This window comes from Dendronephthya gigantea, unplaced genomic scaffold (genome assembly GCF_004324835.1).
Source record: "Dendronephthya gigantea isolate DGI-Jeju-01 unplaced genomic scaffold, DenGig_1.0 000191F, whole genome shotgun sequence".
Taxonomy (NCBI): Eukaryota; Metazoa; Cnidaria; class Anthozoa; order Malacalcyonacea; family Nephtheidae; genus Dendronephthya; species Dendronephthya gigantea.
In genome coordinates, this window is record NW_021163201.1 from 139,030 (window position 1) to 156,585 (window position 17,556).

Sequence of the window (17,556 nt, forward strand, 5' to 3'; positions counted from 1 at the left end):
TTTCTGATTTCGGGTAGGTATGTCACAATGTCATTAATACGCTTGCTAAGATAAAGATATCTACAGTTATTCAAATTCTGTAAATTTTTTCCCTGTAGACAGATGTCTGACTGAACCGCGTGAGTTATCCTCGTTACTGCCACCGGGCATTCATTTCAAACATTCTTTCTAGAATGATTTACAGACACAATCATTTTATTTTAGGTATTTGCAATAATTGTAAGTGAAAAATAATAATTGGTAATATAATTGTAAGTGAAAAATAATAATTGGTAATATCTTTGGCAGTTAATACCTTTCTCAGTGAAGGTTACTTCATGAAATATTCCAGTATTGCTCAAATAAATCACGGCAAATGGACTCGCCCGATGCCATTGAAAATCATTGATTGAAAATGTCCCTCAGATCCGTCAGTTTGGTCCGATGAAGTGTCCGTGACGGATCTTAAATCACGTGACCATCCTATGCGCTAATCCAGTTACTTGATCGTGATAAACAGATCAAAATTTTTGGCAACCACACATACAAAATAGTGAAATTCCGAGTGACGAAATTGCCATTAAAATCTCGATACTCGCATTAATTAAAAGGGATTTATTTGCAGTTTTATTTTTTCCCGAACTTCAGTATAGAATTGCCCCGGCAGAAATCTAACCGAAAATTAAGTTTCCACGATAGTTTGTCTACATAAGCATATGCGTAGAAAACTATCACGAAATGGAATTTATAACCCATTAAACTTGATTCCGCAGACAAAAAATATACAAGTTACTTATGACATACTTATGACTTATACTTTTTATCCCGTTCAAGTTGTTTGTTATAACAAGTACCGGGTTTGTTGAATATTACTGGGTCTAGGACATTGAATTCGAATTTTTCTATGCTGTTCTGAAAAGCTTTACAATTAAGTTCTGTAATTAATGTAATAATGTGCGTGTTTTCTTTCATTTTACTATATTGTTATTCACATATCTTATAAACATTTGACACGTCGCGAAAAACGGAAATGAAACGTCAACACTTGCATGTAAAGTAATTTTGAATTTGATACACATTCGAGACGGCGCATTGATATAAAGGCGTACTTAACTAACATATCCTTCATTCTCTTTGGCTGGCGTCCATTCGTGGAGTGACAGCTCTTCTACACCACCGTGTTTTGAAGTAACTGCTTGTGATTAATCCATTCGTAGACGGACATAGAATTAAATATGTTATTTAACAACATTTATGTCTTTCTGGTCATTTATATTTTTGCGGTATTTGGTATCGGGAATGCCAGAAAGTCCACAAACGACGGTAAGGTTATGCTGCATTAATATGTAATAAAACATTGTTTTGCCTCGCTGTGGATTAAGAACGCGCAATTTCTGTGTTACTGTTTTGAATGCGCACATCCTGTTTTACCATGTTGTACGAACGACACATTGCATTTATTTTGAACATAAATATGAAAATGTGCATTTATCAGTTAACTGTATTCGTGACACGCGGAGGTTGCATAATCTGCATGCACAAAGTCAGCAATTTCTGGTTGTAAATTTTACAACGCACAAAGTTTTACAAGCTTTTGCGCATTATTCTAAATACGCGTTTTATGCAAAATGTGCGCAATATTATTGAATTGACGAAAGACAAATATGGTAATGTTCAAAAGCGGAATAACCTTGGTGCCAAATATGTCATCAATATATAGTAGTGTCATCTATATTACTGACACTTTATTACATTAAGCACATTCCTTAAATTTACTGATATATATTGTAACACCTATTTTTGTAACGATGTCTGAACATTTCATCATTTATTTGGTACTGACAAAATATTTACTGAAAGTGCAATCTTATTTGCTTAGAATTGACTCCAAAGGTGAAGAAAAGTTAATCCAATTTAAATTGTTATTGCAGTCACCTTTAGAGGGAAATATTTTCTAGGCCTTATGATTTTTCAACAGGTTGTTGGTTTAAATAACAGTTTGAGTAAATGCTCTTCACTATATCTCATCTGAAACATCTGAGATATGTTTGCATGGTTTTGATCGAAACTAGCTACCTTAAAAGTATAAAATAACATTTTGCGAGACGATCAGGAGGTATATTTCGGTAATTTGTAAGAAAATCTTGTATTATCAACTGCTTAATTCACATTTGTTTCATGTATGCAGTTTGTTTTTGTTTTTTGGTATAGACTTTCGAAGCTCTTTTATATAATACCTTTTTTTTAGGTGATCTGCAGTTAATTTTATTTTAACGACCAGGAATTTTGCACTCGGAGGATCATCTCTGTTTGTGTTCGGGTTCTCACCGACTGACAAATAAGAATAAGGCAGGGAACAATTTCGCTGCGTGCACATGAACGCTAAATTACACCTGATGGAAAACATAAAGCTTAATTAAATTAATTTTAGAAGTGTCATTAAAGATTGGAAATCCAGAGCATTAAAGATTATTAAATTTAATTCAACGTTATTGGTTAGCGAAAATCTATAACTATACTTTTTTGCTGACCAATCATGTTGAAGGATGTCGGTTTAGGATGTCTATTGTGCTAAAGTGAGGCTGGATATTCAAATAGACATGAGATTATTCAAAGAAAATTTCATTAATAACTCGGAAAGAGCGCAGTTTTTTTATATAAGCAGTTTTTTATTGAGATATATATAAACAAACATATGTTTGTTTGAGATGTGGCAGTATATATGCATGCTATTTAGTTTAAAAGCGTTTTGAAAGCTCTTTTTCATTTGGTCCATAGTAATGGCAGATTTTTCCGCCTGTCAATGCAATGTAAGAATTGTTAAATCTTTGAGCATTCGTATAATCAATGCATGGGACAATGTATTAACTAGTATGACTTTCTAAATATACCACCTGGGGAAACTTTTACTTTAAATTGTAATTCTCCACCCACTTGCAGCATACAGACACAAAGTATTTCCCCGAAACCTTTTTGAAAATGAAGGTTTCTAATTATTGCACTATAACAAATTGTAAGAAAGAAGATTTGGATTTGCCATAAAATTAAAAATTTTTGTCTTTTTTTTCCCGCAAGTAACATATACAAGAATTGAAACTTACGCATGCATGTTACGAAATCGAATAATAAACATTTGGTCTCGATTTTCCTGCGGGACATCAGACAGTTTAGGTCAAGGGTCTTGGGGCTTAATTTTTCAAGCAAACGCAACTATAATAAATATGCATGATAATCTAATGTGATAAAACATGGAACGTATTCCAAATACGGTAACTTAGTGGGAAAAGCTTTTAAGCTGGTTAAAAAGCTTCATTGGCATTTGGTAATTCACACCAATATCACGAAACATAACTATATAGGCTACAGCTAGTATTGCTGTATAATGATACCATATAATGTAACTATAAAGGTTGCTTTGTGGCAACAACTTCAAATAACAGCAGAACAATCGTTTCTTCATACATCTGCCCATGCAAACATCTGTCTCCATGTTTAGACCGAGGGTCTACACAATGGCCTTGTCTTTAGGCAGTTGAAAACCGATTATTTTCTGGATTTGTATGCCTAGTTTCGTGAACATGTCAAGATGGCTGATGTGATTTATACAAAAACTTGCAAACTAATATTAGTATCATTGCTGAGATATTTCGCTTACGTCTGCGCATCAAAGGTGATGACCCTGAATATTTCCTATTGTCCAAAACTATTTTACCTCAGTCCATTATATTAAGACATCAATACATATCTTGGCACACGAAGATCACAGAAAGATATGAAATCATTAACAGGAAAGAATCTATTAGAACAACGAAAGAAGCGCGGGGGGAAATGGGATGAAATTTTTCGAGGTGAAAAACTATGTTGGAGAGGAGTGCTTGTAACTTTGTTTCGCATATTAAAAACAATGCTTTGTTTAAATAGCCGTAAAATTTGTAATCATACCGGGAAAATTATGCGCCTTGGTGAATGTCATTAAATAAAAACTTAGCTAATTTCGAATTATTGGGGGTAATTACGGTAGTACATATGTCTTCATGATTAACTCTATTATAATGATCGACGTATGAGCAATTAAAAAATAGCCATTCACGGCCTTTCTTAATGAAGAACTAAAAATCTAATCAGTTTTTTAGCCAGTTGGTTTTGCCAGCGCCTATATATAAGGCGATTCTCCATTACACGTCCTTTGACTGAAGCGCGCTTTATTTTTCAAGGTCGCTAGCTTGAGCAGATTTTCAAAGCGAAGCAAATGTAATGGAAAACGGCCTTTAAACTGTGCTCAATTTCGTGCTCAATTTTAGTCATCTTTCCAATGCTGCTGCATGGCACCTTTACAAAGATTTTTCTTATTTTGCAATTCTAACAACAGTCTAACATCATGAATAAAAGAGCGATTTTTTTCGGTTTCATTTCAATGCCTAGCTGAGAATGGTTACACACCATGCACCTAGCTGTTTTCGCCTTTTTATCGTGTGTGTTAAAATAACGATTTTCTTATTGTTGCTTTTATATAATAAAGCCTTTCTGACTAAAGTATCGGCTTGTTGTCAATCGGCAATTCTGGCGGTGAAGACACAAAGGAATCCAAATTGTAAAGCAATTGGTCGACGTGCATCTTCTGGACTTATTTGTCGTACATCTGCTGAATTGTGTTGTGTAAAGCAGTTGCAAGAATCTTTATGCAGAAAGGGAAGATCGGTCGCAATGTATGTATGTTTTATCAGCCTGTTTGTTGCCAATGGATACGAGTTACGACTTACGATAGTACTATACAGAGCATATCAGTATACGTTCCCGTGACAGATTCGTATTTCTTTTATCCAGAACCGATTCCACCTAATTCTAAAAACAGGACAGTGTTAAAGAATCCAAAACTCGATTCGTCCTATACACACCCAATAGGCCCCACAGGTCATTTTTAAGGGGGCTGGGCAAAACTCTCGTTTGGAGCCTTAATCCCTCAGCAGTAACGTATAAAAAATAACATACTTAAAAGGCTGTTTACATACTTAGAAGCGATTTCCTCTTGTTTTGGTGTAAGATAATTTACAAAGAGATGACAAACTTCATTATATCTATAATCTCTTGTTCAGTGAATTGCATTCGACGCAAATATTGCCCTGCTGCATTTGTTCTGTTGCATGCCTGGTTTTTGCGAGTTAAAACTTCGAAAATGAAACCTTTATATTCAACCAGAAGAGATTTTTAAAAGAAATTTATTAACAAGCTGTTAAAAAAAATATTAAGAATCCTCCTTAACACGTACGAGGTTTGGCTATAAAACGGCTTTTGGACAAGCAGCCTCAAGTAAAGATTCGTATCATTCGTATTCGATTCGTTTATAGTAATGGCGGTTCCTGTGATTTGGACTCTACGCGTTATTATGGTAGAGAAGATCACCAAGAGTGCTGTTATTGTTGTTATCTTGGAATTGAGGCCAAACGGAAAGGAATTGGTTGTCAAACTTCCGCGGTTCTTGGTTTCCCTTGTCAAAACGCATTTTCAAGATGTTGTTTAATGGATGGTACGTATATGTAATAAACGAAGCCCACATAGACTATACAACTACGGGAGTTTGCGGTCTTGGGCATAAATAGTTTAATAATAAGGACGCGCCACCCGCAAAGAGGTGAAATGAGTATGAGAATTCTACGGCGCTAGTTATACAAACATGCACATTCTCAAGTAATTAAGCTTGTTGGTACACCACGTAAGTATATAATACTCACGTGGTGTACCTACAAGCTCAATTACTTATCGATTATCACCATGCAAACGTACAAGAATAAAAAAGAATTTGCATATTCTTCCCCACAGGAATAAGCGAGACAATCAACCTCTGTACAATGGACGAAAAATTAAACATTTCGCTCTGCTCGCAATGCATATTATATATAGATGATTTTGTTGTTAAAAGTTTGGCAATGGACGACTTGCGCTTTAGACTAATTTCTTACCTCGGCGATAAAAAGGACATTTTCTGAAAGAGCTTACTAAAATAAGTAATACTGTCAAGTTTGACTGCGAATTGTTGTAAAATACGGAAAATATACCCATGCGAAGTTGTCGATTTTTGTATACTTTTGTATTACGACCGGAAGTTTGTAACTAATTTAGTTACACATTTCCGCACGTAATACAAACGTATACAAAATTTGCCAACTTCGCATGGCTATATTTTCCGTATTTTACAAAATTTCGCAGCCAAACTTGGCAGTTTTACTAATTTAAGTAAGATCTTTCTAGCTGGGGTGATTTATTTTCCTCTAGTTACTTCGATCAAAAGTTTGTCTAAAGCGCAAGTCGTCCATTAAACACTAATGCGCAACCAATTTTTGTTCTTTATTCCGCGTTGTTTAGATCCACATCCTTCAGGTTTTCCAACAGGAGTGTTTGGACCAGTAGTAGCAACAACTGCACCAAGAACATGCTCTAATTTAGGATGTTCTCAAAGTTGTGTTCTCCTCAGCGGTGTTCCTACTTGTGTTTGTAGGAACGGATTTGAACTAAATGTGAATGGTCGTACGTGCAACGGTAAGTATATACGCTTGGCTTTGTTCTCAATGTCTTCAAGAAATTAGCAAAAAAGAGAAGCAGTTAATTTATATTCATTCATCCTTATCACAAGATATAATGTTCCCGTAGCGATGTAAAATTTAATCTAGATGTTGTTCTATAAAGTTAGTTATTACAAGCAGTATAGGTATGTCACACACGCCGGTTGAAATATCTTGGATGGTATTAGGTTCAAACAGGTGAGAGTATATTTTTCTACTCACATGTAACAATTAACTTTTAGATGTGAATGAATGCGCCAGAGGTGTAGTGTGCAATCAAGGTCAAGCGTGCAGAAACACGTACGGGTCATACGAGTGCGTTAAAGGCGCACAAGTTGTCACCGTTGCCCCTACTATCACGTGTCCAATAGGTCTCGAAGTTGATCCCGGTAGAAGACAATGTCGAGGTAAAATTATATATCATTTATGTGCATAATGTACTTAACAACATATGATTTAAGATTACTGCCTCTCAATCGCCTTTTGCTGGTTCCACAACGCGACGTTCCTTGTTACCTTAACTTCCACTTTTAGCAATAAATTACAACACATGCACAATTAAAATTGTGGCTACAGATACCTGAGCAACCTCGTACCCAGGGTCTTTTCTCTGTGCTCACTCTGGCGCGGGGAGGGGGGGGGTGTGTGTGAAACCCAAATACTCCCCGCCTCTAAAATGTCCCCACCGCTAGCTTTAGGGCATCGTCCCCCTTAATCCCACCAATAATTGCTAGTTCAATCCTGGGTAATGCAAGTCTTCGAATCAAACTTTCCAACAGTTTATTTATAAACTTGAATAGGTTATTTTAGAAATCTTCCCATGGTTTAATAAAAGCTTTATTTTCCAAAGTTTTGTGCAAAACAGCTATCCATAAATGCATAAACAAAAACAGCATTTTGTCACGACAGTTTGTAAAGAATTTAACTGATGGTTAGTACTAATCGGACTTTTGGCAATCGAGCCTTGCGTCATAATATATACCATGCCCAGCAATAATTCTGGTCTACGTAGAGAACACCGTGCCAATTATGTATTTAGAAGCGTCGTGCTCTGTTAGTCTAAACTTTATTCTTCATTTTTTCCTATACATGCATGTGTCATGTAAAAATATTTATCAATTATTGGACGAGGTCGAGCAAAATATCGTGATTTGTCGGTGGCGAGCAGATCAATTATTTGCCGATGCCGAAGGCAGAGGCAAATAATTGATCTGCGAGCCACCGACAAATCACGATATTTTGCGAGAACCGAGTTCAATAATTGTTTTATCATTCACCACTTAATTTTCAATTCATTCACCACTCAATTTTCAATTTTGAGTTCGTTTTATCGGACAGTTCGGCAAAGCGAGTCGCCATTGTTTATAAAATTGACATTAATGCGCATGCTCAGAGTATTATTTGCAGCTGAGTATTATTTGCACGCAGTTATTTGCAGGTAAATTAACCAATCAAAATTGAGAATACTATAAAGTGAATGATAAAAATTCATTATCACTATATATACTGTGTGTATGTCATGTTATGTATTCATACTATTCATGTATGTATATATAATTTGAATTTTTCACATTCTTTGGTGCATGGAGATATGCATGTCGTCTATGAAACTTAATCGTTCACACTAGTTCAAAATTTAAACTTAAATTTCCACAGATATAAACGAGTGTGAACGATCTCCTTGTCAACCCGAGGAACAGTGTCAAAATTCGATAGGAAGTTATACATGCAACCCAAGATGCCCAAGTACATATGTATTCAGGAATGGTCAATGTGAAAGTGAGTTTTAAAATAAAAATCCTGTTAATTGTTATATAAAAGATCTTTGAACATTCGAATATTCATTATTTGTTATTATAATTATTAGATAATTAATAAAAATTAATTAATTTATTAATATATATCGAACACTCGTTCCAGAAAAATGTCGTTCAGGATTGAGGTGGGACGGTCGACGATGCACGGGTAAGCGAAGGCAAACCTAAAACATCTCCAATATTAAACAAAAATAATGCGTAGATAGCATGCACCAGGGACCACAAATTTGGAACTTGATTACCTGAAATTCTGAGTGAAGGTTATAAATTTCTGTTTGAAAACACTGACCTTAAACTGGAATATGTAAAACTCAATGGACGACTTCCGCTTTAGACTAATTTCTTATCTCAGCGATAAAATGGAAATTTTCTGAAAGAGCTTACTAAAATTAATAAAACTGTCAAGTTTGACCATGCACGTTTTATTGACGTTAGATATAGACGAGTGTAATACAGTAAGGAATGCCTGCCCAAGTGGACAATCATGTGAAAATGTTCAAGGCAGTTATCGCTGTCGTTGTCCAAGTGGATATACACTTCGCAACTCAAGATGTTATGGTAAGTTTTAAAATATTTATGTTCAGCAAAGGTCAAAAACAAATCTAAATACTTTATAGCTAAAAATTCTTGCAACAATTCTTTCCCTTTAGTGCGTACACCAATAGCCTGCTGGCCCTGCTGCATGGCTTTGTGTGTTGAATGTCCTTGACGGATTTCGATCAGATTTGAATAAAAAATTGTAATTGTTTGCTCAAACAAATGCTTCAATTCTTTAAAAAAGTAACCTAGAATTTGAACAATAAACTATACGTAATTATAATTAACAGAATTTACTTAATACAATATGCGTGCATGTACCTCAAACACACCAAATACAAAGTTACGACACATCTGCAGAGCTACAAAACAAATGCTTTTAAACCAGGCACTTACTCTTCAACAAAATTAATAATTTGCATGGTTATCAGTTTTTGCACTAAAATGGCCATTTTGGATTATAGTGTAAAAAGCCTATTCGTGTGAAATTTTTTGAAAGCGCTTATACTAAAATTAGTAAAACTGCCAAGTTTGGCTACGGATTGTTGTTAAAGTATTGTTTGTACACTTTTGTATTACGGCCGGACTAAATTATAGTCACACATTTCCGCGCGTATATATATTCATACATATTCGTATGTTTTGTGTCTTGACTCCTGCATTTTGATTACATTGTTTTTTTTTTGTTCTCCTAAACAAATCATAAATGTACAAATTCATTTTGTCTAGATATAAATGAATGTCAGAGACCTGGTATTTGTCAATCAAACGAACGATGTCGTAATACAGCTGGATCATACAAATGTGTGACAAAAGTCAATGATTGCAGTCGAGGATATGAACGGGTTGGGGGGGAATGCGTAGGTAAATATAACCACAGTGGATTTTTGCAGGGGTTGTTTTTATGCACCTTTCGAGTTTCGACTCTGTTTGACATCACTAGAGGCTCGTCGGGAGTGATTTCAAACAGGTTTCATAGAGCTATGGAGAACAAATAGTCATGCAATTATTATATACTTCGATGTACACGCGTAGCAGATAGAAAATGTTGGCAAATGTATAAAGTATTATTCATATAAAACAGAAATTTACGAACAATTAACTACAGCGAGCAGTTACATACGTTCTAACAAAACTAAACGACATCTCTTGGAACATATTAGGATTTGTTTTGTTTTTGTTTTTTTTATTTTTCGTCGTCGCAAGGGGTTTTGGGCGCGAATTATACTAGTATTTGAAATGTGTATGTAACCTTTGCCATTTTAATTAATAATAAAATGTCTCATCTCTAATCTGTCATCGATTAATATATGTACATTAGATTACTATTAAAGTAAGTTAGTTTTTTTCGACGGGTACTTTTAATTCATAGTAAACTATTCCAAAGCAATAACATAAGAGCGCGGCAACGCAAAACATGCGACATAGTCATAGTTAAATGAAGTATTAATTATTACATAAAAATTCCTCAAAAGCCTTCTGCACGCCTATAAGCCCGAAAGTTAATTGGTCTCTGTAGTTAGGAGCTATACTGATTGCTTTCTTGAAGTTAATCAAATTTAATTAATAAACATTTACTGATTTAACAGCTCATAACGAAAAAAACTGTAAATGTACTTTTTTACTAACATCCCTGCCACGACTGGAAATACTGATGCATAAAACGATTCATTGCATGAAAAAGACGGTACATGAAGTTTAAATTTTGCTCATGTAGATGTCGATGAGTGTGTCAAATATCGGAAGATCCGGCCTTGCAGAACTAAATTCTGCATCAATATACCTGGCAGTTATCGATGCTCTCAATGTAAAAGGGTTATGAATTTGTCAATTCACGATGTAGAGGCAAGTTTATAAGGAATATTTCAGCTTTCCAATCGCATGCATAGTATGCTATTATATTAATTCTAAGTCGGGAAAGAAACATATTTATGGTCGCGAACATTTATAATTTTATCATAAGTCTAATAGACTGATTAACATTTTGACTTTTTGACTTTCCATGTTTTGTACATTTAAACTTGTGTTGTCACTAACAACTAAAATATAGATTAATGTTTGTTTGCGGGTTCAGTCTAACTAAAATACTGCATTAAATGTGCATCATACCTACATAGCTATCAAAATCTTCGCATCCACCATTTTGCTGGCAAGGTCTTTTCACGGTTCAACTCATATACTATTATTTTTGTGGATAAACCATTTTTTATATTCTATATATTTTCTGCTTTAAAGCAATCAGGGTATGTGGAACATCACGAGAAGATTGCAGTGAGCATGCAAGATGTAGAAACACAGGTCCAGGACGATACCAGTGTACATGCAAGCGAGGGTATAGTGGAAATGGAAAAAATTGCCAAGGTTTGTTACATAAATGTAACAAGGGTGCGACTGACTGTCTACAGTTATAGAATTTCGCGTTGCATTCACGTAATAGTTTGATCATTCCGTGTACGAAAAATCGCGGAACGAAAATGGTCTAAATCAGCCCTCTAATGAACGTATAATCTAATATGGCAAATCGTACATACTTGCTGTTAAAATCATGCAACCTCTCTTTATTTAACTACCATGCACATTTTATTTACGTTAGATATAGACGAGTGTAATACAGTAAGGAATGCCTGCCCAAGTGGACAATCATGTGAAAATGTTCCAGGCAGTTATCGCTGTCGTTGTCCAAGAGGATATACACTTCGCAACTCAAGATGTTATGGTAAGTTTCAAAATATTTCTGTTCAACAAAGGTCAAAAACAAATTTAAATCTAAATACTTTATAGCTAAAAATTCTTGCAACAATTCTTTCCCCTCAGTGCGTACACCAATAGCCTGCATGCTGGCGCTGCATGGCTTTGTGTGTTTAATATCCTTGACAGATTTTGATCAGATTTGAATAAAAAATTGTAATTGCATGTTTGCCCAAACAAATGCTTCAATTCTTTAAAAAAGTAACCCAGAATTTGAACGATAAACTATACGTAATTATAATAACTTGTAGGTACACCACGTAAGTTACTTACGTGGTGTACCTACAAGTTATTATAATTACTAAAGTCGCCATGCAATCATACAAGAAAATTATACGTAATTAATTAACAGAATTTACTGATATGCATGCATGTGACTCAGACACACCAAATACAAAGTTACAACACATCTGCAGAGGCAGCAGAGCTACAAAACAATTGCTTTTAAACCACCAACAAATATTTCTATATGTATATTTTGCGTCACCAAAGCTAACTGTGTTCATTGATTAAAATTATTACCATTATTAAATAACATATTTAATTAAATAGGTTGACTAAGTTGACTTCTACAGGCAGAATACCGTCTGCTATCAATGAAGAACCTGTATATATCTAATCTATAAATAAGAAATAATTAAATTTATAGTACACACACTTACACAGTTACGCGGTATGGCTACTTTACAAGGAAATGCTCACGTAACACTCATAACTTTACTTTTGAAATTACTGTACGAAGTTTCATTCCTTATTTCCTCACTAAGTATAAGTTAAACAACAGTGCTCCTTAAATGGAGAGCGTCTTTCTTCCAGCCTCTGTCTTGACCAGGGGGCTTATATATTCTATATAAGCGCCGTGCTCTTGACTTTTGGCACAATGAAACGTGAGTTATTACTACGAGTGTTTATGTCATGGTTAAAACATTGAAATTTCACTTGGGGGAAATTCGTGCCAAGTGAGTGTAACGATTTGAAAACATCTATTACAACCCGTTTTTTCCGGCTAGTATAACACAATCTTCGTCTAGACGATTTTTGGACCGATTATTCGGGCTGCTTTGTCTTTTAACCTCTGTAATTTGGAACTATCAGTGATACTAAGACCCATATAAACAGGATAGCAATAGAGCATAATAGGATGTATCATTGTTCGATAATTTCTTTCCGCGACGTAGGGGCTGATGTTAGGGCGTATACGTGAAAGTTGACTTTTGACTTTTTTATAAACTTTAGACAACGCTCTTTTGCGTTGCTCCTGGCGTTTTTGTCCTGCTCAATGCATTTAACCATTACCTGTCAGCGACGCATGGAAGTTTCCATGTCCTTATATTGCATGATGCATACGTTCTCAGTTAAATCAGCATGGTGTATGCATGCACGTAACCTAATATTACAATATTACAAATCATACATGCTTGCTGTTAATATCATGCAACGAATCTTTACTGAAACCATTACGTTTTATTGACGTTAGATATAGACGAGTGTAATACACTAAGGAATGCCTGCCCAAGTGGACAATCATGTGAAAATGTTCCAGGCAGTTATCGCTGTCGTTGTCCAAGTGGATATACACTTCGCAACTCAAGATGTTATGGTAAATTTCAAAATTCTTCCCTAATTTGTCGAACATCAAAAACGTATAAAAATCTAAATCCGTTATGGCTAAAAATTCTTGATGTACATTAATTTTATTTTCTCTTTTTTAAAGATATTGATGAGTGCCGAGAAGGTTTGTGTGCTAGGCATGAAACATGTACTAATCTGCCTGGAACGTATCGTTGTGAAGACAAATCGAGGTGTGACCCTGGATATCGCCGTCAGAGTGGAGCCTGTGTTGGTACGTAAACACTATACTTAGTACAACTGACTTTTGCTGTTGAGAAGGAATCGTACAATTTAAGCGAATGCGTTGGTCAGCGAGAAGAATCGTAGCAAAATTTAACGTGAACAAATGTGGGAAACGGTAATAGAGGTTCTTATACAGACGCGAATTTTCAGGAAAAATTGTTAAAATCATTAAAGAAAATTTTGAAAACAAAACAATGCCAACCAGAAATAGTAATCTTCAAGAATATTATCGTCAGGATCAAAATATTTTTCCTGAAAAAAATGGGAAGAATTGCGTTGCATTGTTCTTTTCAACCTTTTTATAATCACATTGCCATAGTGAAACACTAAAGAAGAAAAAAATTCGAAGACATTTTTACACAATTAAGGGAACCTGGACGACGAGGTGAAATGGTCAAGAACTATATATAAGGGGCACAAATGTAAATTATTTCGGAAAATTATGAGTGTTAAGAACAATTGTGGGCAAACGGCCAGTTTTTATAGTCCTATAAAATCCCCTTCACATAACTCTCTCATAGATTTGTTGACCATAATGCCTACCGAGGCGAAGCGACCTCATTTTGCTTATTACTGATCTACTTTTTGTGTCCATTGCTTCACAGATGTAAATGAGTGTTTAGATTCCAGACGGTGCTCCAGTGATCAAGTGTGTGTAAATACAGAAGGAAGCTACGAATGCAGAGTCCGATGTTCGTCCGGTTATGAGCGAGATCCATCCACTAATGATTGTAGAGGTAGTTCGTGCATATATGTTATAAAAATCTTGTAACCAGGGTCTTGAAACAAAAAGCCACATTTACAGGGTGTATAAAAAAGGCAACCTCGTAATACTTATATTGTTATTAAGCACAATAGTACTTTCTATTGCATTAATAAAGACATCGATGAGTGTGCGGTTGGTAACCGATGTGGGCCAAATAGAGATTGTCGAAATCTTCCTGGAACCTTTAGCTGTATTCGGGGATGTCAACCTGGATACGAGAGAAATAATGGAAGGTGTGAAGGTAATATAACTTTAATATTACCAAAAGTGTTTAATTCCTCCACTAGTATTGTTTCGGAACATTAAAGTCATGGGAAATTCGAGTGGAAATCGAATATATGAATATAGAACTAATAGAAATTTTAAGTTTTTACATGGGATTGAATGGTGATTTATATTAATTTTAGATAAAGACGAATGTCTTATATATATATATGTTCTCCTCCGAGACCTGTATGTGAAAATATACCTGGTAGTTACAGATGTAATTATCGTAAATGTCCTGATGGCTTTGAAAGAAGACGAGATGGACGATGTCATGGTACGTGAGAGCAAAAATTATCAGACAAAGTTGTCTAACTTTATATATCGTCCCCAGCATTTTTCATTTGGCGGATCATGTTAATTAAAGCAACCATGTTATCATACTTTGGGGGTTAAACTCCCTCTTACATGGCTAGTTTTAATATTGTGACCACGTGAATCCGATGTAGTGTAAGAAGGGCCAAACGTGCGGATGTTATCTTGATGATCAGTCAAGTGCAAATGGGAGTTATAGTTATGGGGAAATAACTTTTAATTATATTCCCTGAATCAGTGCATGGTGTTTAAAGGGATTTAATCAGATACAGTGGCGTCGGAAGCATGAAATAGGAAGGGGGGGGGTCACACATTCTTAATTCATGTTAACAGAAAGTAAAGACACTTTATTAGAGTTTCGTTAACATTCGGGGGAAGTGAAACGTGATATACCAGTGACATTGCAATCAAAATATTAATCGTGTTACATCTATTATTAAGTAATAAAGTCAATCTAGAAATAAACCAATACCCCTGTCTTTTCCAACAAAACAATACTAATTTTTATACAATGCAATCATACAAGAAAATTAAAACAATACTAGTCCCCAAACTACCAATATTACTGCATGTACTCCAAACTACCAATATTACTGCATGTACTTCAAACTACCAATATTACTGCATGTACTCCAAACTACCAATATTACTGCATGTATCCCAAACTATACCAATATTACTGCATGTACACCAAACTATCAACATTACTGCATGTACCCCAAACTATACCAATATTACTGCATGTACCCCAAACTATACCAATATTACTGCATGTACTCCAAACTATCAATATTACTGCATGTACCCCAAACAGGCCAAACTACCAATATTACTGCATGTACCCCAAACTATCAATATTACTGCATGTATCCCAAACTATACCAATATTATTGCATGTACCCCAAACTACCAATTATTGTACAGATACACGATGTCATGATGAAACAGACAATATAATCTGATGTTGATCAATACTATGCAAAGACTTAACGGTTAAATCGAAGTGTCCTTTATCAACCTCGGATTATTGTATAAGAAGTTTGCAGTTCTTTATTTACCCATTGTTTTGAATGTAAAGGCTCGTTTACACGATTGAATTTGCAATTTTTTGTGCGATTTTATTACTTTGATAGATGTGAACGAGTGAAATAGTTACGACTGCTCAAAATAAGAACTCTTATACATCAGAGTATTCGTAACTAGTCACTCGTTCACATCTACCAAAACAAGAAAATCGCACCAAAAATTCCAAGTGTAACAAAGATATATTTATAATTTAGTCCAGTCACTTAGACGATAATTTGATACCTTAAGCAGTCACTTACCAGCAATAATATTTTCTCATTTATTTCAAGACATCGATGAATGCACTACCGGAAGACACAGATGCAGAGCCAAAACTGAAATGTGTGTTAATGTCAATGGCACATACTCGTGCCGCTGCAATCCCGGCTATTACAGAAGAGCAGAAGAAGTCCATTGTCGAGGTGCGTTCCAAAAATGCATGCCATATTTGCTATATATGTATGAATAATATAGGTCAGGCGCCGAAAAGCCCAGAAAAGCCCCGTTTACACACACTCGATTTATTGGCCGTGCCAGGCTAAAATTGGTACCCGTGCCCAGTTTTATTAGTGTTCAGGCTACCAAAATAAAGGACGAGCACAGATGAAATTGGTACGGGTACCAATTTTAGCCGTGCCGTGCCGATAAATTGAGTGTAGCTTAAACGGGGTTTTATACGAGCAGTTTTACTCCTATCGTCCGATGAACATGCTGTTTGGGATGAACTAGCTTCCACGTGCATATTGCCAATCGTTCTATCCTTCGCCTTATCTTTGTTAGATAAAGTGCAAACATGCAGTAAAGTCAGTAAAAAATAATGCATGTGAAACACGCCAGAAGAAATTTCGAAAAGCCACCTAAGGCGCTTGTTGAATCTCTTATTTTTCTTTTCCGTGCAAGGGCAAGGCCCTAAATTCAGAGTTCTCATTTGGCTGAGAAAGCTTTCCTATCTAGATAAAGATGAGTGTTCAGAAGCAAGCCAGTATTGTCAACACAACTGCGTAAACAGATGGTTCATTTAGGTGTGAATGCAGAAGTGGATATAAACTCGCGGATAATACAAATTGTTTTGGTCAGTATAATAACTAGTTTGGCTGCAAATATGGAAGTCGTCAGGTTTACAATGCTTATTATAGCATTATTTCCAAATATTTTAAACAGATGTGAATGAGTGCAGAGAAGGAATTTCAGGCTGTGAACAAAGATGTGTAAATAGTCAAGGTTCTTACCGTTGCGAATGTGAAATAGGATACAGATACAAAGAGATAAAGTGTCATGTGTAGGTGAGTAATTACATGCATTATATAATGTTTCGCGAAAAACTTGACTCGAATCTCGACTTAGTCTCGAGTCACTTTGAACAAGTTTATATTCATTTTAGCGTACCAACGTGCTAAAAACATAAATTACAATTGTTTCTCAATTCATTGTTCAAAGCAAGCAAAAACGGAGTGAAATCATATAGGCACAGCATCTTTTCATGGAAGAGTAATTTGTTCTTTATTCCTCTTAAACAGTTTAATTAAGGGAATTAATTCCCCCCGAATCTTTTTTGCAGATATCGACGAATGCAAACAACCTAGAGAGTAAATACTGGCTGTAAATGGAAATGTGAAAACACTATGGGGGGTTACAGATGTTCATGTCCAGTGGA

General features: G+C 35.3%; 1 protein-coding gene across 1 annotated transcript; it reads left to right on the plus strand.

Moving 5' to 3' along the window:
* The first annotated feature begins 1,102 nt into the window (after positions 1–1,102).
* LOC114538952 (fibulin-1-like) lies at positions 1,103–16,907 on the plus strand. Its single transcript, XM_028559790.1, has 18 exons — positions 1,103–1,302; positions 4,499–4,685; positions 5,325–5,503; positions 6,340–6,513; positions 6,779–6,943; positions 8,193–8,315; positions 8,457–8,501; positions 8,789–8,911; positions 9,620–9,754; positions 11,126–11,251; positions 11,484–11,606; positions 13,116–13,238; positions 13,353–13,481; positions 14,098–14,229; positions 14,374–14,499; positions 14,666–14,799; positions 16,193–16,324; positions 16,857–16,907. The coding sequence occupies exons 1-18, from the start codon at positions 1,215–1,217 to the stop codon at positions 16,905–16,907; spliced, it is 2,295 nt and encodes a 764-aa protein (XP_028415591.1). The 5' UTR covers positions 1,103–1,214.
* The last annotated feature ends 649 nt before the right edge of the window (positions 16,908–17,556 follow it).

Excerpts from the sequence above, each read along its gene's own strand:
- LOC114538952 (XM_028559790.1), top strand. The coding sequence starts at position 1,215 with ATGTTATTTAACAACATTTATGTCTTTCTGGTCATTTATATTTTTGCG. Across the intron at positions 8,912-9,619 it reads TCGCAACTCAAGATGTTATG|ATATAAATGAATGTCAGAGA; the intron begins GTAAGTTTTAAA and ends CATTTTGTCTAG. Across the intron at positions 14,230-14,373 it reads ATCCACTAATGATTGTAGAG|ACATCGATGAGTGTGCGGTT; the intron begins GTAGTTCGTGCA and ends GCATTAATAAAG.